At 44.8% G+C, this 27,368-nt stretch overlaps 1 protein-coding gene across 1 annotated transcript in view; it reads left to right on the top strand.

The window, feature by feature from the left end:
* Positions 1-27,368, top strand: part of UGGT2 (UDP-glucose glycoprotein glucosyltransferase 2) — a 1,372,316-nt gene that overhangs the window by 875,263 nt on the left and 469,685 nt on the right. The window contains exon 22 of the mRNA XM_069204567.1: positions 7,491-7,622. Within this exon, the coding sequence (XP_069060668.1) occupies positions 7,491-7,622 (132 nt within the window). The remainder of the gene's footprint in view (positions 1-7,490; positions 7,623-27,368) is intronic.

Below are 27,368 nucleotides of genomic sequence, written 5' to 3'. Positions count from 1 at the left end.
TCCATCCTAAGGTGGTTACACCATTTCATGTAGGCCAGTCCATCACTTTGCCTACCTTCTACGCACCCCCACATCCTTCCCATGAAGAGGAGATACTCTACCGTCTGGACTCAAAAAGAGCGTTGGTGTTCTACCTCAATTGTACTAAAGATTTCCGGGTGGACGATCAACTCTTTGTTGGCTATGTGGGTGCGAAGAAAGAGAAGGCGGTGCAAAAGTGTCCCATCTGTAGATGGGTGTTTCTTTGCATCAAAATGTGCTACGCTTTGGCTAAATAGCAACGTCCTGAAGGCTTGCGGGCTCATTCTACCAGAGCAAATGCTGCATCCACTGCGTTAGCACGCAGAGTTCCTGTCCTGGATATCTTTCAGGCAGCTACGTGGACATCCCTGCACACGTTTGCTAAGCATCACTGCCTGAATAGTCAGGTCTGTCGAGATGGCTACTTTGGTCGTTGGTTCCTGCAGGACTTTCTAGTGTGATCTTGGTTCGCAGCCCACCACCGAGAATGGCATTGCTTGGGTATCTATTCTAAGGTAAGGAATCTGCAACTAAAAGTCTGTATCAGATGTACAAGCTACTTACCTTCGGTAATGAAATATCTGGTAGAGACATATTCTAGTTGCAGATTCGTTACCGCCCACCCATCCTCCCCGCTTGCAAACTGATTTCTAGGGACAGGGATTCCCTCTTTCAGGTCCTTAGCTCTGGCGCACCAATTTCAGTGTTCTTAGCGGCTCTGCGCTCTGGCGTGGAAAGTCGTTAAAAGAAACTGACGTCACTGCGCGAGGGCGGCGTCTATGTACTACTCCCGACGTCATCACAGCAACCACGTCGACCGACGCCACCTACCGACGCGCAAGGGTATTGCTCGAAGAAAAATCTCCGGATACAGTCTGACGCATGGGGGAAAATTCTAAGGTAAGGAATCTGCAACTAGAATATGTCTCTACCAGATATTTTGTTACCAAAGGTAAGTAACTTGTACTTTTTGTTTTTAGTTTTCCAAACCATCCCTTCCTGTATAGCGGGGATCGGAACTATTAATGACTTCATTACATAATAATCAATTTTACAGATTTCTATATTTTTTCAAATTCTCATTTTACATTTGTCACTCTTGACTGTATTCCAAATCCATTTTTTTAAAGACTTGCATTACAAACAAATTACTTTATACTGCCCAGTGGCCCTTCAAAATCCAAAAATCAAGAAATCAACAATCCAAAAATCCTGAGGGGGGCCCTCAAACAAATAACCAAATAAAGCAAGCTGTTAGACTCCTTTCAGATATCTCCAAAACATCCCCTCCCATAGGAGTACCAACCATTATCAGAAATCAATCCATCATGCGTGGTATTATTGGTTCAATGCCATAATTATCCAAAATGTACAAGAAGAACGTTTATTTTCCTAGTTGCATTTTTTGGGAACATTTAAATTGAAAGCAAAGACTCCTCAATCTTGCTCTCAAGCTTCTGTAAATATTTGCATCTAATCAGAGAACATTCTGGAAGAATTATACGTAGCTTCATACTATTAAACTTTGCAAATGTGTGTACAGATGTTTGTACTTGGAGCACTGTCAGCAGAGCAGTCTGAGCTTTCAGCATTTCCTTACAGTGCTCACTCTAATAATAAAGGCTTTTCATTAATGAATCATTAATACAAGTTTGAACAGCATAAACACATGTAAACAAATAGATTACCTTAACTACAGACAATGCCCTTCACTGATTCATAATGTGGAAGGGTAAATTGTCAGCCAAAGGGTTTGTGCTGCAGGGGGTTGGTTTACTTGTTCCAACGACAAAATAAAGATGAAAACTTGTTGCCTTTGACCCCAAACAATATGTCCTGGGAGTCGGGCTATAGGAATTCCACACCCTTGAGAGTGGGCCTTATCTACACTTGATGTCAGGATAGCGTTAATGTACTATATTAACAGAAAAGTCCATATACTAAACCAAACAATTCTTTGTTACTTTCATAAAACCTCACTAAGGAAACACTGTTTCCAAAGGAGGTGGTGCTAGATAAACTTTTAGATTGCTCCACATGTTATGCCAAGGCTCAGCGTATTTCTTAGGGAATATGTCCATTGCAGACATATGTACAGCTACCACATGGTCAACACCACACACGTTCACCAAACATTATTGTGTGGGGATTCAGAGCCATCAGGAGTCCTTGTGTGGGAGCCAAACCCCTATATGTCAGCAAGCCTCAAACTTTCAGTCACCCCAAAAGTTTCCTCCAGCAGCTTGGCTTATGTCCCCTTGATCTACTGATAAGAGTCACCACCCTTCTCAGAAGCAGGCCTACCAATTTAGCAGAGTAAATCAAATAAGAACCAGGAACCCTCAAAAGCTAAGTTCTAGATTGATAAAAAGTTAAGAGTTTTATTACAAGAGTCTCAGATAAAGCAGTACAGAGAAAAGCAGAAAGTGCCAGGAAGGCTTAGATACAGAATACATTGCCTGAAATCAGAATTAAATCAAGTTCCAATAAGCAGCAAAAATCATAATTGGAATAGACAGCAGGAATTGGGAAATCTCTTTCTAAATGGACAGAGCCAAGTGAGGAAAGCGGACAAAAGTCTCTCTAAGGTTTAACTGTCAGAATCACAAAGGAAACCAACAACATCTCTAGTAGAAAAGGGAAAGTCTCATCCCTTACCCCCAAAACCAGGAGTTTTTATACACAACTTACGCATAAGCAATGCGCAAAACTTCAAATTCAGGATGGCGTGACTAGCGATAATAATGTACCAGCCACCCAAGTGGTGAGAAACCTCTATGCACAGCGTAAAACGACTAGTTATATACAAGTTGAACACAGTATCTCTCAGTAAACACGTTATTTATTGATGATATCAGTTGCATCACTTTAACAATGTTCACGTTTTAGAAAGTGGTTCACAAAACATCTGTTGTGATGTACAGAGTCTGTAGTTCCACTGATCAGCTCAGTTATATAAAGTACAAGTAGCCCAATGCATTACGGGACTGTGTCCTTTCTTCAGGGGTTCAGCTGCGTATTTCGCAAAATATAAAGAACACTCAACATAACAGGAGGCCAAGGAGGGAAAACAAACAAAAGATGCATGAGCGCACATCAAACAAATCAAAGAATTCAAAGCAAAAACAGTGTTCATGAGTATTTCAACAAGCCAGTTAATGTATATACTCCACGACACAACGACCATCGTATTACATCGAGGAACCCACTTGATAAGAATATGTGAAACCTCAGTAAACTCCCGAAGCCAAACACCTCGCTGAAGCATGCTCAGTGCAGCACCCTAAATGATCACCACACAAGTTGCAGGTTGTGAGAGCTTAACAGATAAATGTGTGACTTAACATTCGGCATCAAAAAATACCAAACCCTTAATGCTCACTAATAGTGTATAGAATACACAACTAGCGATAACACGCATTGGACAAATCAGAATCAAGATCATCATTAAAATTATTATAGCGTTAATCCATTTCGAAGGTAGCGGAAATCTTCAATTAGCTTCCACAGCAACAGTTGTCTGGAAATGTAAAGCATAATATGAAACATTCTCAAGCAAAGACACGTACACTAATGTGCAAGGCAGCTTGCATCACAGGAACGTCCAGCAGAAGCGTCCTTCTGAATCAGGAACTCAATGAAAAGTTGCATTCACAATTCATGCTTTCTCTCTTAAATTAAGTAATCTGCTGAATCACAGTGGTCTGTGCTCCCTGAAAACTAAGTAGATAAGACTCTGGGGGGGCATTGATTGGGAGGAAGAATGAGCAGGATGAGCAAAACATTAGAAACTGCATCCATCTTAATAAAATTATGCCACAGCAGAAAATGTAGCATAAATAAACTACGTTAATGATCTCTCTTTTAAACCTCTCAATTAAATTATTTTAAGTGCAACATCATCATTGCATACAGTCGTCATAAAAATCATTAGAATAAACATATTATTTGTTATCCACAACTGTACATTTAAAAAATCTTTGACTCTTGGTTGGCCAAACTATTTTAAGTTCTAAAAATCTACATCTTCTGCTCACTAGATGTTGCTTTTGGGAGCTACTGTTTACAGTCTGTCCTGAACATATTATCTACAGTCTGTCGGTCTCTGTATTTCTCTTGTGCCTGCTGCCATAAACCACAGTGACCTGGAGACAGAGACAATGGCCGTCAACCTTTAAAGACCAGCCTCCAATGGCCTCTGCCCCATCTCCCCTCCCTCCCCCCGAGAAAATGTTCAATGTAATAAATGGCCAATCCTTCCATGCCCCACAGTTCATTCTTTCCTAGTATTTTCTAATAAAAGAGATTGCAAGTTGCATCGTCTTCTTATTACATTTAGATTAATAAACCAATGTATATACTTCAAATTTACATATTACTTGAGGAAGTACATATCCTCATGGAAGCATGTGACGTGGAAAATTACCAGGACACCGTTGCAATACGGCCCACATTTCGCAGAGAGTGCTTAAACGTGATTTATTTATTAAAATGCCCCATAAGCTGCTATAATGGTTATCCTCTAGTGGTACCCTCCAGTTATTGTCTGGTGACACAAAGTGAGAAGTTAATACCACTTAACTTTATCTAGTTGTTTCAAAGTAAAAGCTGTCACAGAGCCTAAGATTCATCCAGGTGTGGTTACCCCAGCAAAGACTTTGTCAAAAATAGTGAGTGCATGATGCCCTCATGCCTAAGCATGCCTAGGCATGCCGATTTGTTTCATAATGACACATGACATGAACTGACCTAGAGAACCACACCAACGCTTGACATCAGTCTTTGCTACACTATGTTGTGGTGTATGTTTCTCCTTCACTCATCCCATGCCTAAAACCTCCTGTAGGCTTTGACCTGCACTGTGGTGGTGGGTATTGTGCCGAGATGTCGTAAACTTGCTCATTCTGGGCCTCAGCCTTCCCACGACTGCAGAACCTGTTACCAAAACATTCACGCACTAGCTGCATATAACAAATGTACACCCCCTCCCATGTTAAGTATAAGGCACAGTTGCTGGGTTTAATTTAGCAGCTAACAACCTTCAGTTTTGATATCTGTGAGTTTTCTGAGAGACCATAACGTTTCTATCACCTGGGTCTTGAAATAAATGCAGTGAATCAACATATTTAATATTTTTTGTATTTCTGGGAGGATGGTGACCATTATTAAAGTACTCCTAGTGAAAAATGGTCATCTGAGCATTGCTGTTGTGCCCACTTTATGTACACATTTTTTTAATTCACCTGCGGCAAGACTTGTACTCAACCTCCCCATTGGGACCCACGTCACACCCCATCTCAACAAAACTACACTGGTTCCTGATTCAGAAGAGATGTCGAGTCAAGATGCTGACCCACGCCTACAAGGCCCTCACAACGAAGGACCAGTATACATCAACAAACGCCTGACCTTCCACCAGACACCTCTGATTAGCTTCCCTCTCCCTCGCAGACATCCCATTGATCCGTTGAGCCAACAGCGGAGGACGCCCCTTCGTGTTCCTGGGAGCCAAGTCTTGGAACAACTTCCCCCATCCCCTCAGGACCACACCATCACTCCAGCAATTCAGAAAAGAACTAAACACCTGGATGTTCGAATGATCATTCCTCCACGCAGCAGCAAACAGCTCCAGCACCTGAAGAACCTCACAGGTGATTTGCAGCGCTCTATAAATGTTTGATTGCCTGATTGATTGAACTGAATCTGAAACCTACCATTTCAACTGAGCTTCCATGCATAGCAGCTGTAACTGCCTGCTCATTATCCATGTTTGGGCTCAAGGCTGCTACATCTGAGCGATTCTTACATTACCTCCCCTGTGTAACCACTGTCTCACTCCTCTCCTGTCAGCAGTGCTTGATATATCTTTTCAGCTGGCCTTTGCTTTACATCTTTACCATTGAGGTCATCTTGTATTTCTTCCCCCCCCCCCCCCCAACATCCCCCTCCTCCCTGCACTACTACCCCAGAGCACTACAAATAATATAAAGCCAGATCCCTTTCCTCCAAGGCACAAGCCCACAGTACAGTACCCTTACTGTAAGATTCCCCACCGCCCTATTTATGAAAACAAAAAATCTCATCTATGTAAATCCAACCCTAGTCAGGTTCATGTTTTTCTGCACCTCCCCAAACTACCAAGAGTCAGGGAACAATTACTAGCCTCACAATTCTGCTAGTGTCATTTCTATTAATTCCAAACATAAAGTGGCACCAGGCAATGCAATGATTAAAAGAATAGCATTTGATCGTGTTAAACAAACAATATTTTACTGACAGTTGTAAAAATGACAATGATGGACAGCAGGTATCAAGTCTTAAACCAATGAGGTTATCAAGGCAGAAAGTAGTGATGTCACCATGTGACGTTAAACTGAATACCCGCAGTCGATGTTTTTTTTCCTAATATGGATAAGTGAGGAGTTTGTGAATGAGCTGGGAATCCAGTGTTGTTCCAGCAAATGCAAGCAGCATGCATAATCTCATGAAAATAGTTTAGACAGAAGCTATTTCTGTTAAAGACCCTCCATCAAGTTCCTGAAGTGGATCAGTGTATTATCGCGATCACAAATTGTAAGTGATGCCCAGGGGTCGCTTTCACCTTTGTTCATGCTCTTTCTTTGCTGCAGACTTCCGTAATAGTTGTCTTTTCTGAAGCATTTCACAGAGGAGTTCATGTTGCACCATGTTTAATTTGTACTGGAACCAGATCACCAAACAAGATGCAGGACATTCATTCTTAGTTACCATTCCACCCAGTGCTTGAAATGGAAAAATAGAAGTGCAGGTACTCTGTAACAGGGTACCTGCTTGTTTCTGAAAAGTGCCGGTACTCTCCAATTAAAAGTATTGCATTTTTCTTGAGAAGTGCAGGTACTCTCCCTCTCAAAATAAAAAAGTGCCGGTACTCAGTACCGGACAGTACCGGCACATTTAAAGCACTTATTCCACCTATATATACAACAGGACACATCTTAAAACAATATTATGCAATGTAGCAACAATTTCTAAAGTCCGATTTATAACGGCACTCACTGACTACCAAAAGTTAGCCAAATATAGGATCTCCTCCCTTGGGTCTCATCGAATTATGTTTTTTTCTGATTGACATTTTGTTGAGATGGCAGCAGGCCATGGTTAAAGCTTCGATGGGCTAAGTTACTCTGAACTTCAGCACACCCAACAAGTTGCTCTCCTCATGATTCGCCTACCTTTCTACAGTTCTAGATTACTTTTCTCTGCCTGGGACGTGTTACATATTTGCTTAAATGTTGTGAGAGGGTTGACATAGATTCACCACATATTTGCTTGCATTGAAAGTGTTCTGGGTTTTTAGCACTGACATGAAATTTTCATAGAGTGACAGTCTGTGAGAAAGATGCTGTATAGAGCAACTTTCTCTACAAATCTGCTCTTTCACTATATACTTCTTTTATTACAAATTAACTTCATGCTTTGTTGCTTTTTAGGAAATGAACGCTGATGCCTTTGAAAAAAAATACAACACCATAGGAGTTGACCTAATCCGCACCCACCAACTGTTCTGCCGTGAGGTTCTAAAAATACTTCCTGGTCAGATGGCCGTTGTCAGCAATGGGCGAGTAAGTATATATCATAACATCAGTCTTTCATCGAGAGTTGTAAAATGCTCTCACTATTTGAAATACAGGTAGAAGTCTTTTATCTTTTCAGGTGTAATACATATGGAGAAAGCAACTTCCTGTAACAATATTTTTTATTTTGTTGATTAAGATGATGATTGTCTTTCTGCATTCCTGTAATGGATCTTATGAGCATGCGTCCCATCCTACAATCGTTCTTATGTATTTTGTGATGTCAGCCAGCAATACATTTTGCTGCGACCCACAAAACCTGTGAATTGTGCAAATACATTTTACATGTATTTTTTTTTTCCATATTTCTTTCTTTGTGTGTTGTAATTTAGGGCCAGATGTAGCAAGCAGTTTTGCCCATTCTGTGTTCATGGGAAAATGTGTTCGTACATATGGCCCTTATTTACTTAAAGGACTGCCTTAATACAGCCTGCACCATTGGTTGTATTGTACGGAAGATCATGATTTTGTTTCCATTCTGCTTTCCGGGACTAAATGAGTGCCTGGATTCATTTTTCCACTATCAGCTAATGTGACTGTCAAAAATAAGGAAGTCTGGGTAAATCAATGCAGGTGCTTTATTAAATAGTATGATTGAATATACAATATTCACTTTTTTAAATTACATGAACTTGTTGACATTGTCTAAATAACCTCTGTTAGAAATGGGGTCCCTAGTTAGCAGTGGTTTGCACTCTATCCAAGTAGAGACCCTCGCTCTAGCCAGAGTAAGGGAGCCACCCAGCTAAGATAAACCCTGCTCACCCCCTTGGTAGCTTGGCACAAGCAGTAAGGCTTATTTCAGAGGCAATGTGTGAAGTATTTCTACACACACACACAGTAACAATAAAGTATTTGTACACAAATACATTAACACAGTGAAAACACCACACTGTCACAACGTACAATGCCATTGATGAAGTTGTTCAGACGCCACTGGCAAGGGAGTGCAGGCCAGTCACAAAGTCGCATGGACCCCCAAGTAGAGTACCTTTGAAAACGATGAAACAAAGACTTTGCACGGAGTCGGGGAGGTCAAGCACTACTTTGCATCTTCATGCTTCAACATAACTGTGTATATTACCATTAACACTATCAAAGTTGCTTAGCTAACTCAACCGTAATAATGCATTGTTTGTATCTCTGTTCTACTCTCTGAGGTGGTGTCTGCTGTTTATAATGCAGGTGCTTTATTAAACAGTTTATTGGTACTCAATATATTTGCCTCAGAAACATGATTACCTCAATTGACCTTACAGGAATTCACATATGCACCCATTGGTGGCACGAGATGTCAGCAATAACCATTTACCTTGCTGCACCATTTGGACTCTTACTCTTATAGCACAAAACTATCTTTGAAAGGTGCATGAGCAGCTAAAGTGAGACCACCTTAGAAAAGTCTGACAGAACCTCTTTTATCTGATAGTCATCTAGTTGCAGATTCCTTACCATAGAATTTCCCCCAGGTGTCAGTCTCGATCACGAGATTCTGCTCGAGCAGTAACTCTGCGTGTCATTAAGTGGTGTTGATCGGCTCTGCGTCCGTTGTAGGCATTGTCCATGCCAGATATGACATCACAGGTCTTATATAGGCGCCACCTTGGCACGCTGACTTCAGTTCTTTTCTTTCTATACCAACCAGTGCTGATAAGAAGAAAGAGCTACAGTCAAGTTTTTTGAGTTATTTAAAACCTGTTGCATCGAGGGATTTCTTCAAGGAAGGCCGGTTTCAAGCTCTGCGGGTCCTGTCATAGGGCGATGTCTGTGATGGATCTGCACCTCGTGTGCCTTTGGTGCCTGGAGCGCAATCATGACCCGAAGTTGTGCTCCGAGTGTCAGGCCATGCATCTGAAGGCTTTGAGGTCCCTGAAGCAAATGGCGGCCCGACACACGGCTTCGCGCAAGTCGCAGTCCTGGTTGAGAATCTCAGGATTGGTCGCGGAGTCATCCCACTCCAAGTCCTCGGGACGATCAGGTAAGTGGAGGCATAAACAGAAGGCGAAACATTCTTCGACTTCACCTCGTCCATCGACCGATGAGAGGAAGGAGCATCGTCGATCTAAGCCTCCCTATGCAGAGCTTGCGTCGGGGCCAACTCCACACCTCCCTGAGTTTATGGGAGTCGTGGTGACCCCTGACCAATTTAAAGAGTTCTATGAGGCCATTCACCTAATTATTTAGCAGTCCGACACCCCTGGTGCACCTTTGGGCTCCCCAGAGTCAGAAGGGACCCCTTAGGGTTCTGTGCTGGCAGCTTCGGCCTCGGCTCCGAGGGGCACCCAAGGATCCATGCTTGAATCCAGAACGGCGTTGGTCGTACCACCTCGACCTTCCCCCATGCCTGTCATGATGCGCCCATGCCGCTGACTCTGACATGGAGCTATATTGGCATCGTACGACACTGACTTAGATGCCAACAGCTGCCTTGCCCCCTATGTCAGATCCTGAGCCTTATTCCTATGGGCTAGGTTACAATGAGGAATAGGAATGGCTCTGAATCCTTTGGAATCCCAGCTCCAAGAATCTATGTACTGGCGTATAAACTTGGGTGAAGCCAGTGGTCTGGACACCTCTCCAGATGTTGGCATGCTTTTTTCCTCTACCGTGGCTATGGAGGAGGGAGCGTCATACTCTATGGTGGTGAGGTCCTGGTCCTTGAGTTGCCCTTGGTGGCAGTCACGACTAACCTCCTGACAAAGGTGCTTTGACCTGGAGTTTCATCCTCTTAATCCCTGTCCTCCCCTTCAGTGAAGCCGTTACTGATGTCCTACTGGGTACCTGGTCAAAACCCAGCACAGGGGTCCTGTGAATAGGACAATTGCCCACCACCATTGCCTTACTCTGGGTGAGCCAAGTTTCCATAGGCAACATCCCACCCCTGAGAGCTTTGTCATCCAAGCCTCTACTTCCAATGGCACATTCCTTTCCGTATTCCTGGATATGGAATTCATGAGGCTGGACACACTTGGGAAGAAGATGTTTTCTTTGACCAGCCTGGCATTGCGGTTCGTGAACACCACGTGCCTTTTGGGCCATTATTTCTACACGCTGTGGGATACGGTTGCGCAACTGCTGCCACAGGTCCAGGAGGAGGCCAGGGACCTGTACTTTTCCCCAAGCAGTTCCTGATTGGAAAGTTGCAGCAAAGTTCACAATCCGATGTGGACTGGACACGGCCGACTCACTCGACAGAACGGTTGCCTCGACAGTGGCCCTAAGGTGCCACGGCTGTTTGAGGACGCCTAGCTTTTCAGGGATATCCAAGCCAACCTTATGGACATGCCCTTTGATGGCAACCATCTCTTCAGAGAAAAAGCAGACTCGGCGCTCAAGTGCTTCAAAGATTCTCATTCTACGGCCAGGTCCTTGGGCCTCGCGGCAGACCGCTGACCCCCTCAGTCTGCTTTTACCCCTTTCACCCACCCATGTCTATTCTCGTCCAACCACTGTGCCGTGCATGCTGCCCAGCCTCTGCATGGCTGTGGACCTGGGATCTATTGCCCTCGTGGATCAGAGAGTGAGCGGTCCAGCCAGTCCACTGCCTCCCTCTCCTCCGCCTCTGCAGCTGCCTCCAAACCTTCCTAATCTGACTTCCCCACCAGAGACCTGTTGGAGTCAGGGTCCACCATCACCTGCTCTGCTGGCAATCCATCGCTTCAGATGAGTGGGTTTTGCAGATAGTCCAAAGGAGCTTCTCCCTCCTCTTCAAGTCTAGCCGTCCATCCATGCTTTTGTCAAGCCATTTCAGCTATAAGCTTTATACATGTTATTTTAGCATACTTGGCCTGCCGCTGTGCACTTTAACCAAGATATATTTTATTCAGCTTCGTTTTTATTATTTTAACAATAGCTACATCTGCTGTCTTGTTTTATTTTCTCTATCTAGATGCTCTTAGCCTAGGTCAGCACTGCGTTCTTAAACAAGACATTTCTTTCCCGCTGTGCTTTTCTCAAGGCTGCAGTAAGATATGTTGCCGGCAAAAGTGGTACGCTGGTTCTTCAATGTTCACAGAAACATACACACTCTTACATGGGGATCCTTTCTTGGCACATCAGCTGTTTTATTATAAAAACACTACTTTGACCCATGTACGTTAGAGGGAGATTCCAGCCAGATGACCACGACTGTATGCTGATTGCTGAGTGCTTAGCTGCAGTTGCTTATGTAAACTACAGGCCTCTTGCTCAGGTATGAGGGATGATGTCTTCCCAGGGGGAACCTGAAGGGCAGAATTAGAGCTTAACATGCTGTGCTCTAACATAGCCTAGGTAGGAACTATTCTTAAAAACCGTAGTGACAACTTGGTAGTGTTATTTTTGGTGTTTTACTCTCCTTGTCACAATCTTAATCCTATTGTGCTTCATCATCCTAGTTATTGCAATTCATGCTTTATTATCTGAGATGCAGTTACTTCAATAAAACCTTATTGAACTCTACTCTGCCTCTGATTGTCCTTGCATATGTGAGACTAATGTAGCTGAGAAAAACGGATGGGATATGAGTGACCACGATTCCCCTGAGGAGTAATTTGTGTCATGCACCCGGTTGCCCAATAATCCCTGCTCTTGGGTGGAGATGAGGTACTGCCAGTTAGCTGGAACAAAACCCAGATTAGATAGACAGGCGTCACATGGTGCGGGTTCAGACTCAGTCTCCCTCAGTACAGGTGATTTTGCCGGCCAGATCCAGTAGTCTCATTAGGATACTGAGAACCTACGCGACAATGCCACCATCCTACGTTCGGATGATGGAGGATCACTCGGCACTTCTCTGAGAGGAAGGCATGGCTCTCTTGATCAGGGGGACCTTAAAGAGGGTTCCTGTGCCAGAAGTAGGTTGTGGTTGCTATTCCCTGTACTTTCTGGTACCCAAAAAGGACAAGGGCCTCCTCCCTATCCTAGATCTTTGCCCCATCAATCTCTTCCTCAGGAAGGAGAAGTTCAAAATGCTCACTCTGGCTCAGGCTCTTTCTGCTATGAACTCAGGAGACTGGATGGTAGTGTTGGACTTGCAGGATGCTTGTTTCCATATTGCAGTCCTGCCTGCCCACAGACGTTACTTGTGGTTGACTGTAGGCCAGGAGCACTTTCAGTTCACTCTGCTCCTCTTTGGCCTTATCTGTGCCCCTCGGGTGTTCACCAAGGTGATGGCGGTGTTCACCAAGGTGATGCGGTGTTCACCAAGGTGATGGCGGTGTCCGCAGCTCATCTGCGCAGATTAGGGGTTTCCTACTTCCCCTAGCTCGTAGACTGGCTGTTGAACAGAGCTCGCCCTAACTTTCATCTCCCACCTCCAGAATACACCGGATCTCCTGCATTTGCTGGGGTTCACTATAAACGTACCGAAGTCACACCTGACTCCCTCTCAGATGCTCTCTTTCATAGTAGCTGTTCTGGACACAGTGCATTTTAGAAGTTATCCTTCTGAGCGGCGTAGTCCAGGATATTCAGGCTATGATACCAATATTCAGCCTCTATCCTGGATTTCGGTGAGAATGACTGCTGGGCCTCATGGCCTCCTGCATCCTGCTGGTGACTAATGCCAGATTGCATATGCAGGCTCTGCAGAGGGACCTGAAGCTCCAGTGGGTACATCATCAGGTGAATCTCTCTGACATGGTCAAGTTCTCAGAGAGAGCGATCTGCGTAAGATCTGCAGTGGTGGTTAACAACTGCAATTGAGTCGGGGGCAGATCCCTCTCCCTTCCCCAATCAGATCTAACAGTAGTGACAGATGGGTCACTCCTGGGATGGGGTGGCTATCTGGGGGAAGCAGAAATCAGAGGCGTCTGGTCTCCGGCAGAGTCGGGACTCCACATCAAGCTCTTGGAGCTCCATGCAATCAGACTGGCATTGAAAGCATTTCTTCCCTCTATCAAAGGGAAGGTTGTGCAGGTGTTCCCAGATAATACCATCTCCATGTGGTATTGCAAGAAGCAGGGTAGGTGGGGTCGTGGACCCTTTGCCAGTAGGCTCTGCACCTCTGGACGTTGCTGGACCGTAAGGGCATTTCCCTGTACGTATAACATCTGGCGGTCTCTCTCAACACCAGAGTAGACAAACTCATCTGACAATGCTTAGTCCATAACAAATGGTGTCTTTTTCCAGAGGTGGTGCAAGGTCTGTTACAGCAGTGGGGAGAGCCTTGGTTAGATCTGTTCGCCTCCTCCGAGAAGGTGCAATGTCAACAGTATTGCATGTTGGACTTTCCAAGGCGGCAGTCGCTCAGCAACGCTTATTGTTTCAGGTGGAACTCAGGCCTCCTGTATGCCTTTGTGCCCATACCACTTCTGTCTAGAGTTCTCAGAAAGATCAAGAATGACCGGGCCCAAGTAATCCTTGTGGCTCCGGACTGGGCACGAAAAGTCTGGTATCCTGATCTACTTAGCGTGGCCATTGATCCTTTGATCAGACTGTCCCTTCGGGAGGATCTTCTGTTGCTTCAGCAGGGCAGGGCACTCCATCTGAACCGGTCCAGTCTCTTAATTCTTGCATGGAGATTGAGCAGCGACAGTTGAGTCAGTGACCTTCATGACTCGGTGCTTCTAGCATGGAAAGTTGTGAAAAGAAACAGACTTCAGTGCAAAGAGGTGGTGCCTATGTAGGACTCGTGATGTCATTTGCAGCGCGGATGATGCCAAAGACAGAAGCAGATCTGATTGATGCCACTGAATAGCGCACAGGGGTACTGCTTGAGAAAAATCTCCAGATCCAGACCGACACCTGGGAGTAATTCTGAGGTAAGGAATCTGCAACTAGATATTGTCTCTACCAGATAAAGCGTTACCAAAGGTAAGTAACTGGTTCTTCAGCCTTACCTGCAGCTTTTCGTGGGCTTTTTGAATGTGCTCTTCTGCAGGGCCTTCAGCTTCTTCAGTGGCTGTGTATGGGCAGGAGTAGGGCTTTGACACAACATACGCCAATTGCAGGCTGCTTTGCATCATTTGGGGATCATGTGGCATGCAGAAACAGTGTGCAGCAACTTTGCAAACTCTTAGGGAGAGCAGCTTTGTTTCTTCGGGCATGTATCCCCTACTCGTCGCCAGTTGTAGCGTCTTCCCCAGCATGAGAGCATGCAAATGAATGAGCCACACACGGAGCTCTGTAGCAGATGTCTTTATTCTTCAACATACTATCACGCTCTGCAAGCATAGTTTCATAACTTTCATAACCACACCTTAGCACCTCCCATCAGGCTACGTCGTTCCTGTCTAGAGTTCACCCAAGACCACAAGGTGCCTAGCGCACATGAAATCAAAGACCCGGAAACTCACGACTACGGATAATCTGTTCTTATGGCAGGTGTTCCAGAGTTGCACATTTTCGGTTGTAATGGAAACATGGAGGCTCAGACAGTAGATGCAAGGTTTGAAACATTCTAATTGGAGTTCCCCATACTATTTGCACAAATTGCTCTGGTCCTAAATCTAAAGATATTGCAAAGAAGTCCCCCCAAATACACAATTTTTTCAGGGGCACAGAAGAAAGGCTAAATGATCAGATGCACATTTCAGACGTTCATACTCCTGTGGCTTGACTGCATTGCAGTCTGGGTAATTGGCAACAGGATTTAATTTTAGGGAGTATGAGCAACCCTAGAAATCTATGAGTTGCATGGATTTCTGAGGCTCATTCCTTAAGATTATGTGAAAGCAGAAAAATCCATACATTCTGCACATCTTGGACGTAAAATTGGGAGGTACTTAAGTTGTTTGCACACAAGGCAGGGATGTGCCTATACTCCCAACCTAGCTATGGAAACGTGATGAGAAGAAAAGAGCTAATAAGATCAAGAAAAAGTGAATAGCCAGTGGAGTCCAAGAAGAATGCGGAGAAGCTCCAGAAGTCCATTCCATATCCACCTAAAAGCCCTAAGGAAAAAAGACTAACACTATAGGCTGTTTGAGTGCTTTATCAATAATGGGACACCTATTAATTAATTAAAAATGTGAACTGTGAAATTTCAACAAAATTTGAAGGCAGATGATTATTTTTATGTTATATCGTACTAATTTATCTTGGTTATTGTCTATGATTAGTCAGCACTGCTACTTAACGTTGGATGGTTTAAACTAAAAAATGCATATGTTATACTGCCTGCTTTTCCCTTAGGGTGCGCCCCCTAGCTGAAACCTGAGAAGAACTGTATTTGGAATCTTGGATGTTCATTGACAGATATTGGGGTCTTCATATCTTTTAAGGTCAAGGCCTTTGTTCTATTTATTTCCTATTGTAAACTATCAAGGTTGGGACGGAAGTGAATTACTGCTATTGCGACATCAAGAAAGTGAAGGAGGATGTTTGTGGATCATTGCTCATGAAGACCTTGACATTTCATTGATTGGGGACTGTGCGTCCGAAGATGACTGACTAGCCCAATTCGGGAGTGGACTGTCCTGTCACATGTTGGGCAGACAAGTGATGACACTGCCGGTGATGTGCGGGCAACTCTGGACTTGCGCAGCTCATGGTTTCTTTGAGGCTCTGCAGTACGCCTCACCTTGGAGGTTTGGCAGCCTTTGTGAATAAGACTGATAAGACTATGCCATGCTGGATGGTTCAGTGCGAGGGTTTTCCAGGTGGCAGTGACTCTTGTGGGACTTTACAGAGGCCTTCAGCATGTCCTTGAACCACTTCTTTTGTCCTCCATGGGAGTGTTTTTTCCTAAATGCATACTTAGAAGAAGAGCTGTTAAAAGTACACTGAGAGCCTGATGCACGATAGCCCTATTGGTAACAGGGTTGTGGTACATTGTAGAGGGAATGTATTAATAGGTAGGGACCCATAAAAGTAGAGAGCTAATAGGACTGCCTGAGTGGGTCTGCCTGGGACAGACTTGATAGATTAATCTGATTGGCAGGGTGCTCTGTATAAGTGCATGTGAAAGAGAGTTATTTCTAGAGAGAGAGAGAGACGCAAGAGAAGAAAGATGATTTGGAGCAGTGTATAGCTGTTCTTCAGGGTTTTCCACCTTATGGTGGTCCGTATCATGGAAGAGCTGGAAAGGTAAGCAATTAGTATGAGATGCTAGACGATATTGCCCCAACAAAACCTGTATATGTGTGTCTGTGTGAACTCCAGTCTGTGTCTGCACATCTGATTGTGAATACATGCACACCAGAGTGGTCTCTTGGTGGTTTTTGCCCACTAACCATCATGATCAAATGCTGGACCTGGCACAGTGGTGGTAATTCTTGGCAACTTGTGTGAATTCATGGGACAATGTCCATTGCCCATCCCTCATACAATTATGGCCCACACAATAGTGGCAATTATGGGCAGCATGTACATGCAGGACATATTGTTTGGAGTCACGGACAACAGGTTTTCATGTTTGTTTTTCTCTTGGGACCAGTAGGTCTAATACCCCCATCACCCTCCCCTCAAATCCCCCCCTCCCATACCTGGTTTCTTTGGGCCAAGTCAAATTTGAAAAGTCAGGCTGACAAGTTGGATTCAGGGCCCAGCCTTGGCCTGCTGAAACAGTACCTTGGTTCGCGTTTGCATGATTGTAGGTCATGAACAAGATGACAGGAGCAAAGAAGGCGATGCTTCACCATTGATTCTTGGGATGCAAGTGAAGTGTCGTTTCCGAGCCGTGCAAAGTCGAAGATGCATCGGAACTGGAGCTGATGCGCTGTGTTGTTATCGATGCGATGTCCCCGATCCAACAGCAGCGGCTATGCCTCGGCATCGATGAAGGTGTGCGGGTTCTGAGCAGCGCAACAGTTTCAATGCATGGATTCGGGACTAAAGCAGCACTTTATATCCATTTCCAAGAGTCCAGGTGTGGGAGGATGGCTCAGTATATGGTGTACACCTATAATTGTGGCGCCCTGTACTGAATCCAGGCAACCCTTAGTGATAGTGTAAGTGGCTCCAGATTGCCAGAGCTCTCAAAGGGTATCTGTAGAGAACAGTTGAGGCTTATCAGGGAAGGTGTAAAGGAATTGCGAGTACCACACAGGTCAGTCAGTGATGTACACACAAGAAAGAACCACACCAGGTTTGGAAAAATAATGTTTTATTATTGAAACACAGGCACTGAACTAACTTTGGTATATCTCCTAACCGGAGATGTATACACACTAAAGTATACTTAGAAACAGGTAAGTAGGAACATAAAATAACATGCGTCCCATTGGGAAGGCAAAACCATATACTAAAAAAAAATGGGATGTTAAAGTCACAACCAACCAAGACTACCCCGCAAGGACCTTCAGGACCGGGAAAGCACTAAAACACCAAAGGGTAAGTAGCTAGGATTCCCCAGGCACCCGTATGCAGAGATATTACCCTGGGCCAGGTGTCCATTGGATAACATAGGGAAGTCACAGTTGGAGTTTTAAAGTTTTAGGACCCCTCCCAGAGGACCCCAATAAAACCTGTTTGGACAAGGAAGGTTTAAGAGTGCACCTACCCGTGAATACTCAGAGAAATGGAGTACCTACACCACAGAGCCCTGTCGTGTCGGAACCCCCCTTTGAAGTCAGTGGGGACCTCAGCTGTCCAGCTGCTGTCGTGACCCAGGTTGGTGGAACCCAGGTGTGGATTGTGGATGAAGAGGACCTAAGGAAAGAGGGGGCAGAGTTCAGACAACTCTGAGATGCCCAGAGGGCAATGGCCACCCTTCTTGAAGATGCTTTCCTGATGGACGGTTGTCGTGGTAGTGCACCTGCAGAGTCCTGGTGATGAAGGAAGATCCCAGAAGTTGTCTACAAGCTGTGCGCCGGTTGTCAGATTGCACAGGGGTCAGTGGTCAGAAGGAATACCCACAAGCCTTGGCAAATGCAAGAAAGTGATGCATGTAGTGTTGCAGGATTTGTGGACCAGAAAGGTCCAAGAGACTCACCTATGTAGGTAAGTCAGGGCCAGCCCTCAACAAGCTTGGGAGCCATCAGGAATCGTCAGAGACCCCAGGAGGACACTCTGACAGCAGGCACTGGGAGTTGCGGGGAGGCCTCAGCAGCACAGCGAAACTGCATTCCCACGTAGCAGGACCTGCAGGGAGGGCATTGTTCTCGGAGCTGTGTGATGCTGGAGGCTGGGGTTTCTTGGAGCTAGGAGGTCTTCGGACTGAAAATCCAACAAGTCTTGGCCACAGCAAGCAGATGTGGTGCACAGGGGTTCTGTCCCAGCAGCTCCAAAGAGGGACCACAGACTTCCAAGTTGCTAGGAAGACAGGCTAGGCCTTTGGAGAGCCACAGAACCACCACCTATCTTGTAGAGCCTTGGACAGTCCGTGGGACAGCAGGATCCACAAACCGGCCATCGACATTGAGGTGCCTGTGGATGCAGGGGAGTGACTCCTTCACTCCAAAGGAGATTCCTTCTTGCTGTCTTAAGTGCAGGCAGAGTCCTTGTGACTCTGGAGAATCCAAATCCACGCACGTTGCAGAGTCCTTGAAATACCCGGAGACAAAGTTGCAGTAGGAGCCCTCCTACTGTTTGCAGTCTTTTCTTGGTTCCTTGGGAAGTTCAGCAGCAGAGTCCTGTGTCCAGGTCGCAGAAGTGTCTTGCAGACAAATGTAGGGTCCCACCTTAAGGGAAGCCCTTAAGTAACCCAGGAAGGGTGTTCGACAGCTACTACGGTGACCCACCTATCAGAGAGGGTCAGGGACGCTACTCTGAGGGACTGACCAGTGAGATGCTACCAGGGGCTCTGCTCATCTTACTTCCAAGATGGTAGAATAAAGTGGCCACTTGGCAGAGCTTTGTGCACCTCCCCGAGGGAGGAGCTGGACAGGGGGGTGGTCACTTCCCTGTCCTTTGTGTGTTTTCGTGCCGGAGCTAGAGCCTGGGGCTCCTGCATTGGTGGAAAACAGTTTTGCAAGGAGGGCACCAAATGTGCTCTTCAAAACAGTTTGGTGGCGCTTTAAAGCACATCCACCCTAGCCCAGTGACACCTATTTCTAAAGGAGAGATAGTAACACCTCTCCTCTACAGCAGAGATTGAAAAAACTATGCAAAAATTGAAAAAGTTTAATGGGAAGATTGGCGCTGCATCTCAACGACTAACTTTTCAATGTTTGGTTTTATTTAGGAAAGCTGAATCCTCCGGTCCGATTCTACATTTCTCAAGCAATTTCTTTTTTTATTCTTTAGGTACATAAAATCTGGGAGAGCTTTTTCACATAAATATGTGGTGGGGAAAGAAAGTAAAACCATAAGGCCCTCCCATCTCTCCATAGCCTCTCTGTCACATGTTATTCATTTGTTCGATAGCACCTCTCATCCCAATGTAGGGTGTCGGAGCACTTTACAGGGGACTACACATTGTAGGATTCACGTGTCATCCACACTGGTAGACATTTTCTAAGAGTGCTGGCCCTGGAGAAGCGCAAACTCAGGATTCAGAACATAACACAGTGGTTAGCGTTGACTTCAATAACAAGAATGTATTTCTATGCAAGCAGACCTTTTTTAGCTGCATAAGGATAATGAACGCTGTGAAAAGACATCACTTTCTAATTTGTGCCATGCAGATTGCATGTGGCTCTTTGATGGCAGTTCATAAATTACTGTGCTATATTACGATTGTAACTTATGAACTCCACGGTAACAAAAGGATCTCTGTGACTAAAGCAGTAACCCACTGTGCAATGCACATAAAATACTGTTCTTTGCATGATACATGCTCGTTTACAACAGACATATTAGCCAAAACTTCTACTAGTCAAAACTCCCATCTCCTTCCAGCAGGTACATTAATCCCCAAAGTAACCTTGACACTTTTATTTTTTGCCCGAAAGCTACTGGATGTTCAAGGAACTTTGCAGTGCTTTTAAACTGCTGCACACAGGAAGTAATAAATATTAAAAAACAAACGTGTTTCTGTGTATAGGCCCCAGCTGGGGAAGTGCCTTCCTGCTGGCCCAGGCCTGTGGATCCCCCTGGGAAGGTGTCACGGATCCCTGCAGGGCTGCCGACCACAGGTTGGGAACTGCTGATCTACAGGAAATCCATTGTTCTACCTTCCCCTGCCCGAATTAAGCTCAGCAGCAGGAGGGCAGAACAGTGTCTGGGGTCGGCAGCAGCACAGGCTTGCATGCAGACCCTGCAATGTTTAACAGGCAGACATGGGGGATTACCTAGGGAACCCCCAGAGTACATGGTATCCTGCAACTAACATTGGAGTCGGTGTAGTTGCATGATTCCAACATGTTTGATACCAAACATGCCTGGATTCAGTGAAGCCATTATGTAGTTGGACATCCCGTGTTGATCATTGTACACTACATAGCTTAAAATGGTTTCCACAGACTTACAAAGCCCAGGAAATGGAGTCTGGGGTTTGTAGGGGTACCTCTTCTCATACAAGGGTACTCTCACACTTAAAACCAGCTACCATGCCCTTGACCTGAAGGGTTTACCTTAAGGGTGACTGATAGGGTCAGACTGCAGTGACCATGATACAAGGTAATCCTTATATCTGGAGAGAAACATGCATGCACCATTTCACACAGGCTGCAATGGCCTTCCTGTAGTCATAGATTGCATAGGCTCCCATGGGTGGTATAATAGATGCTGCAGCCCATTGGGGACCCCTGGGGTACCAGTGCCCTGGCTACCTAAGTACCATGGACTAGAGACTTACAGAGATACACCTGTATGCCAGTTGTGGGGTGTAAACGTTATGTGGCAACTAACTTTAGGGGAGCGAACACTGACACTGGGGTCCTGGTTAGCAGGATCCCAGTGTACTACAGTCAAAACAAACTGACACCAGGCAAAAAGTGGGGATAACTATTTCAGAAAGATCCTACTTTCCTACACCAGGAGAGGATTGGCACCACTTGGCAGGGCAAGACTCTCCGATGGCAGATTCCAGGTACTGTAGGCGATGGGTTGGACATCTTTTGTACTCCTGAGACTTCAGAAGAACCGGAAGCAAGTCCTTGGAATCACTCTGGTTCTGGGTTCAAGTGTTGTGGGTCCGGTCCTTCTTATCCAGGCAAGGAGGGCAGCAGGTCAGCACAGTAAGAAAGCAGTTCTTCTAGAGCAGCAGTCCTTGTAGCAGCACAGCAGTCCTTCCTGGCAGAATATGCACAAGTCCATAACTGTGCTTAGTTGGTAGGATCAGAAGTCCAGTTCTTATACCCTGTGGTGCCTTTGTAGTGGGGAGACTTCAAAGAGGGGCTTTGAAGTGCACAGAGGCCATCCCTTCCTGCCCTGGCTCCAGAGGCACTACAGGGAAGTATGCAGTCCTTTTTGTGGGGTCAGGACACAGCCTATTCAGGTAGTTGCGGGCAACTCCTCACTCCCATCCTGCCCAGGATGGCCCATCAGTCACACCTAGCTCCCTTTGTGTGTGGCTGTCTAGAGGAATGCAAAAGCTTAGCTGTCACCACCCATCCCCCTCACCTCCCCCTCCTCCCCCAACACACACACATACACAGTGACAATCGAACTACCAGGGCATGTAAAACTTAAATGTATGTGTCCTGCTTTTAATTACATAGCACCCTAACCTGTGGGCTACCTAGGACCCATATTAGGGGTGACTTTTACATATAATAAAAGGGGAGTTAATACTTGGCAAGTGTTTTAAAATAGAAAGTCAGCATGGCAGTGTAACACTGCATTCAGGCAGCAATGAGAGGCCTGGGACATGTTTTAAAGTGGTACTTAAGTGGGTGGCGTACGCAGTGCTGCATGCCGTCTAGTAGCATTTAAGTTACGGGCCCCGGGCACATGTAGTGCACTTCACTAGGGACTTATGAGTAAATTAAATATACCAATTAGGTAAATAATAATCAAACCATGTTTTATGGAGAGAGCACATGCACTTTAGCACTGGTCAGCAGTATTAAAGTGCTTGGAGTCCTAAGGTCAATAAAAAGAAATAGGAAAAATGTGAGGGAAGCAGGCAGAATGTTTGGGGGAAGACCACCCATAAGGCTGTTATGTCTAACATCCTTGGATTAGTGCAGATTTACAGCTTCTCAAGTATCAAGAATTTCTCAAGAATTTATAGAAGTAGGCCAGGAAAATATTACTCCTAGAAAATATTTGTGAACTGCATTTTAGCACAAGCAAATATGCAAGTGTAGATTTGCTCATGCGAAAATCTGTTGAGCGTTTACAAGTTCACTTTCCTTCCAACCATTGAAGAAATTTTACTTCTGCCCTTGTTAGGAGTACATTTCTAACCTTTCTCCGTATGGGAAAAGATTGGAGAAAAGCTGGTGAAAACCACCTAAACCATGCAAGTTACTAGGTTTGTACAGACTCAAAAGGGCAGGCCAACCCTGGAACTATTGGTTACCACTACAGTCAGAGCTCTTATATAATGAAGGTGCTGCCATAATTTGTTGCAGTACTTTGTGGCACCAAAGGGACAAGTGGATTTTTTTCCAGGACAAGCAGATTTATGAAGCAACCTGTTCCATGGACAGCTGTATATTTTATTATATTCCACACCACTGATGTAGGAATACATGGCATGATGGCCACTTATGGGAAGACGCTGGCCTTGACTCAGTAATGCAGATTCTTTGAAACATTTGGGCATCCCTGGCATGTTGCACATTCACATCCTGAATATCCTAGTCCTGGGACAATGGAGGTAATTTTTAACAGCTTGTAGGCATAGCTGAGAGGATGGTTATTGCCCACCCCTGGGAATATGATAGCCCTCGTAAAATGGTGGGATTCCCACACCCGCTAAAATGCTGGCCCTGGTGTAATTATCATAGCTCATTGCATATGTTGTAGGCATCCCAGTGCTTAATTTGTCAATAAAAACGTGCCGGTGCGCAGAGTTCTCCTCTGAAACATGCGGCTGCTGCAATTAAATGTGAGAGCATGGGATACTGAGGCAGTATAATCTTGAATCCATCTCAGACCTCTTTAATCAATTTACAGCCACTCCCCGCACCCATAGCTCACTCTTGCAGCTTTCTGCTTTCTCCCTTTGTGACGCGTTTTCGTTTTTCTCTTCCTCCGTGTTTCTCATCTGTGTCTTTTGCTTGCAGTAAATGCTTGAGTCAGAAAAACTAACTGCAGACCCTCAAAATAAGTGCTGGTACCGCGTATCAGAAACCTCCGGCTCAAATTAGGCACTGAGGCAGCCAGGGTATGATTGTGGCTGCCTGGCAAAATGCTAGTCCTGACAGAATGGTGGCTACTGTGGACACATTTTGCTCACCCATGGGATGATGGTCGTCCTGGTTGTGTAGAGTAATTCATATTGTGCGCATTCACCGTGCATTGCTGCTTATCTGTGGCCTACAGGACACACTGGCACCACAATGCCAATATTCTTGAAATATCGTAGGCATCCATGGAAGATTAATTGTGGTGGTGGTATTATTGTGTATTTGTGACATATTGCGGGGTTCCATGGCACAGACAACCGTTACAATGCCAACCTCTGCATATGGTAAACACATGTAATGTTTATGCTGGTGTACATCTCCAATCAGCCCCCCGACGAACCCTAGGATACATAGATCTTTGACAGTTGCTTGACTTTGCAGAGAGAGCTCAGAAAGGTAAAACCTATTGCTTTTGTAAATGCTGGTATCAGTTGCAATTGCGTCCCAAAGGCTACCGCAGGGGCGCTGTGCTGTAATTGAAAAGCAGACAGATCTACAGTAATTGCTGGGGTACTTCAGTCTAACACACATGGATATTTAAGTTGTGTCTAAGGAAGTGCATAAATGTAAAGAGGAAAGTGATAATTATGTGGAGTCGAATGCTTTCCTTTATGGTCTGACTGTTGCTGCTCGACATGTTAGCCACAAGTAAGTGCTTTGAGGCGTGATAATCATAGCCACTTTTGAGCTAATTAAGATCCTTAACACATAGTTTAAGCACTCCTGCTGGCACTCCAGGATTGTTCTACTAAAAATGCCTCCATTATTTACACCGACGGTACAAGTTATTCGAATATCTGTATCGGGGATCCTGCATTTTTCTTTGCTCAATAGATCATGGTTATATTTGGAAAAAAGAACCTTCTTTTTCTCGACCCAATATAAAAGTTGTAGGACGTGTTATGCAAACGAAAGATTAATTCAGTAAGCAATAGCTTTTTGTCCTACTCATAAGAATTCAGCATTGCCTGCCTTTATTTGAAATGAGCTAGATGCTAAAATAGAACATGCTATGTTTGTGAAAACATTGCTAAACGCTTTGACGTTATTAAATGGCCTATTACTTGCTTTGTTATTTCAGCAAATGAAAATAAAATATTCCCGGTTTGTTTTCTGTGATAAATATACTTTGGTTTATACGAAGATAAATATCCTCTGCAGCATCAGAGGTAGCACTTGCTGCTCCCCGTGTTCCAGTCTCATGCCAGTTTCTTATCAGCTGTTATTAACACTGTCCTGTCCCTATAAAAGTCACAGACTGACATATAACTGTCCTGCCTTTGTCCCAGCTCAACCACTTTTCGAAGGCAATGGATTGTCAGCAAATTTCGCTATGTAACTCTTCACCCGTTCCCCCTTTACCCATTGGCGTCTAACTCAGATACACGGTCACTGAATGACTCCATCTCATCACCTGGTCACCACCTGTTTACTGCTGGGCTACCATTTTAGAAATCAGATGGCTTTGTCCAGTTGGTCCATTTAAATGAATCAGTGCTTCAGCTCCCTGAAGGAGTTCCAGCTCATGAATTAAAATAAGAGCTGTTGCACTTGTTAGGATGGCTGACAGAGCGGTGATACTTTGTAGTAATAGCCAAAGCAAAAAAGTGTCAAAACTGTGTATCCGCATCCATCTAGCATCCCAAAATCAGAGTTGAGCATTTGGAGAGCATGGGACAGGTAGCAACACTCTGTTCTTTACAGGCATGACGCTTGTGTTTCTTTTTCTTTGTCGTTTGTTTACTTTTTTTTTAAAGGCCACTCTTGTCATTTCTCACTCTGTCCTCATCTACTGCGCCCAGTTTGTAGGGACTGTGGCTACCCAAGAAGTAGTATCCACAGCAATAGTTTTGTGAGGGATTAGCAGTGGTAGAGTTATTAGCCCATAAAAACCATGTGTGAGTTTGATTGTATTTTATTGTATTAAGAGTTTTGTTTGTGCAGCAGTCTTATTTCTTACTGACTTTTTTTTTCATTTCTTAAGCTGCCTTTCACGTGATGCCCCATATTTCCCTTTTCCAAAGGCAAAGTACATCATCCCAGTGTCCCTGCAAGAGTGGAGCTGAAAATGGTTCTAGGGGCATCTGTCTCACTTTTCTTTCCTACAGGAGATACAGGGTGGAACCGAGCGGGAAGAGTGGCGTGGAAATGTCTTGTACGAGACACTGCACGCTGCTATCTCAAGAAAATTCTCAGAAGACAGAGGAGGAGTCTTGATGGATCCCTGTTCCTCTTTCTTCAGGAAAGGTGGGGTGGGTTTGGCAATGGAATGGTCACAGTGGCCAATGTGAAGTGGAAAACATGGGGTTGGGGGTAGCACAGCAGTGAGAGGATGAGTGTTGATGAAGCCCTGTTCCACATTCTCCAGGAAACATGGGAATTTATGGCTGTTCCTAAATGAAGACCTACAGCCACTATTGTATTGAGAAACTGTGTGCACATTGCTAAAATGGAGGCTGTTGAATAAGATGAAAGAATATTAGCTCTGAGATGCTGAGGCTATATGTAATAAACACAGCTTGGCAGAAGGGTCTGCACACTGCCCCTCTTTCTTCAGTAGTGCAGAAGTGCAATGACGCAAACTTGTGTTCCCTTTGAACTGAGCCTGTATGTTAGCATAGCTTGCTGGAGGCTTTTCAGGTACCGTCTCAGGAGCTACTTCTGTTCTAGTAGTACTCTTCATAAATCAGATCACAACTGTTTTAGTACAATACAAGTCAGGCAGTTTCAGCTGTTATGGTGACCCAGGGGAATGGTATGAGGTGATATCAGAAGCATCAGGTATTAAGACATGGTGATAATTAGATGTCTCGACTTGCTTATTAGGTATTTAGGAGGGTCTGGCAAAATATGTGCAGCTACCTCGTATATAGTTGGAATGATCGAAAACCATTCAATCCCAAAGTGTATAACATCTAATATTCTGTATAGAATCTCAGCAGATTGAGTAGACTGCCCCAGTAGACACCATTGACATTTCATTGATGTCTGAGATGCAGTACAGCTTTAGAGGTAATGCCTGGAGGTACACTCCTTGACATACATTGTAAAGTGGATAGTGTGATATTAGTTATCTGCTTAATGGCTCTGTTGGGGCATTAACTGAATATATACCTATCAGTCAGACTTGTTTGTTACAAACACTTGAGGATAATTGAAGCAGAAGACAATTTGGTTATAAAAGCCATGCCTTGTTGTCCGTCTCGGGGTTGGGGTGCACTAACCGGGGCATGTGTGGTAGTCACACACATACTGTGGAACTTTGTAGACTGTAGAACCATTTCAGGTGATGGTGAATTCAGAAGGCATATTTGCTATTATCCAGAAGAATACCATGTAAGTTTTTTGACAGAAAAGTCCTCTGCATGGTAAGAGATATGTACCCCTGCCTTGAGTGCCAAACAGTACTGTTGTCTGGATCCCTAATGCTGATTTTTATTTGTCATAGGCAAACACAGATCAAGCGTGTGCGCCATGACATAGGCCTGTCTCATAGATTGCAGTCTTGTTGGACCGGAAGGTGTGCCCAAAGCACTACCTGCATACAGGTGGAAGGCTTCTACCTTCACCAAGAGTTAAGTAGCATGAGCGCAGTGGTGGCAGCATACCGTGTAGTGAACAGGTCCTTTTT

Source organism: Pleurodeles waltl, chromosome 8, assembly GCF_031143425.1.
Source record: "Pleurodeles waltl isolate 20211129_DDA chromosome 8, aPleWal1.hap1.20221129, whole genome shotgun sequence".
NCBI classification, from domain to species: domain Eukaryota; kingdom Metazoa; phylum Chordata; class Amphibia; order Caudata; family Salamandridae; genus Pleurodeles; species Pleurodeles waltl.
Note: the sequence above shows the minus strand (reverse complement) of the source record. Positions and strands in the feature narration are given on the sequence as shown.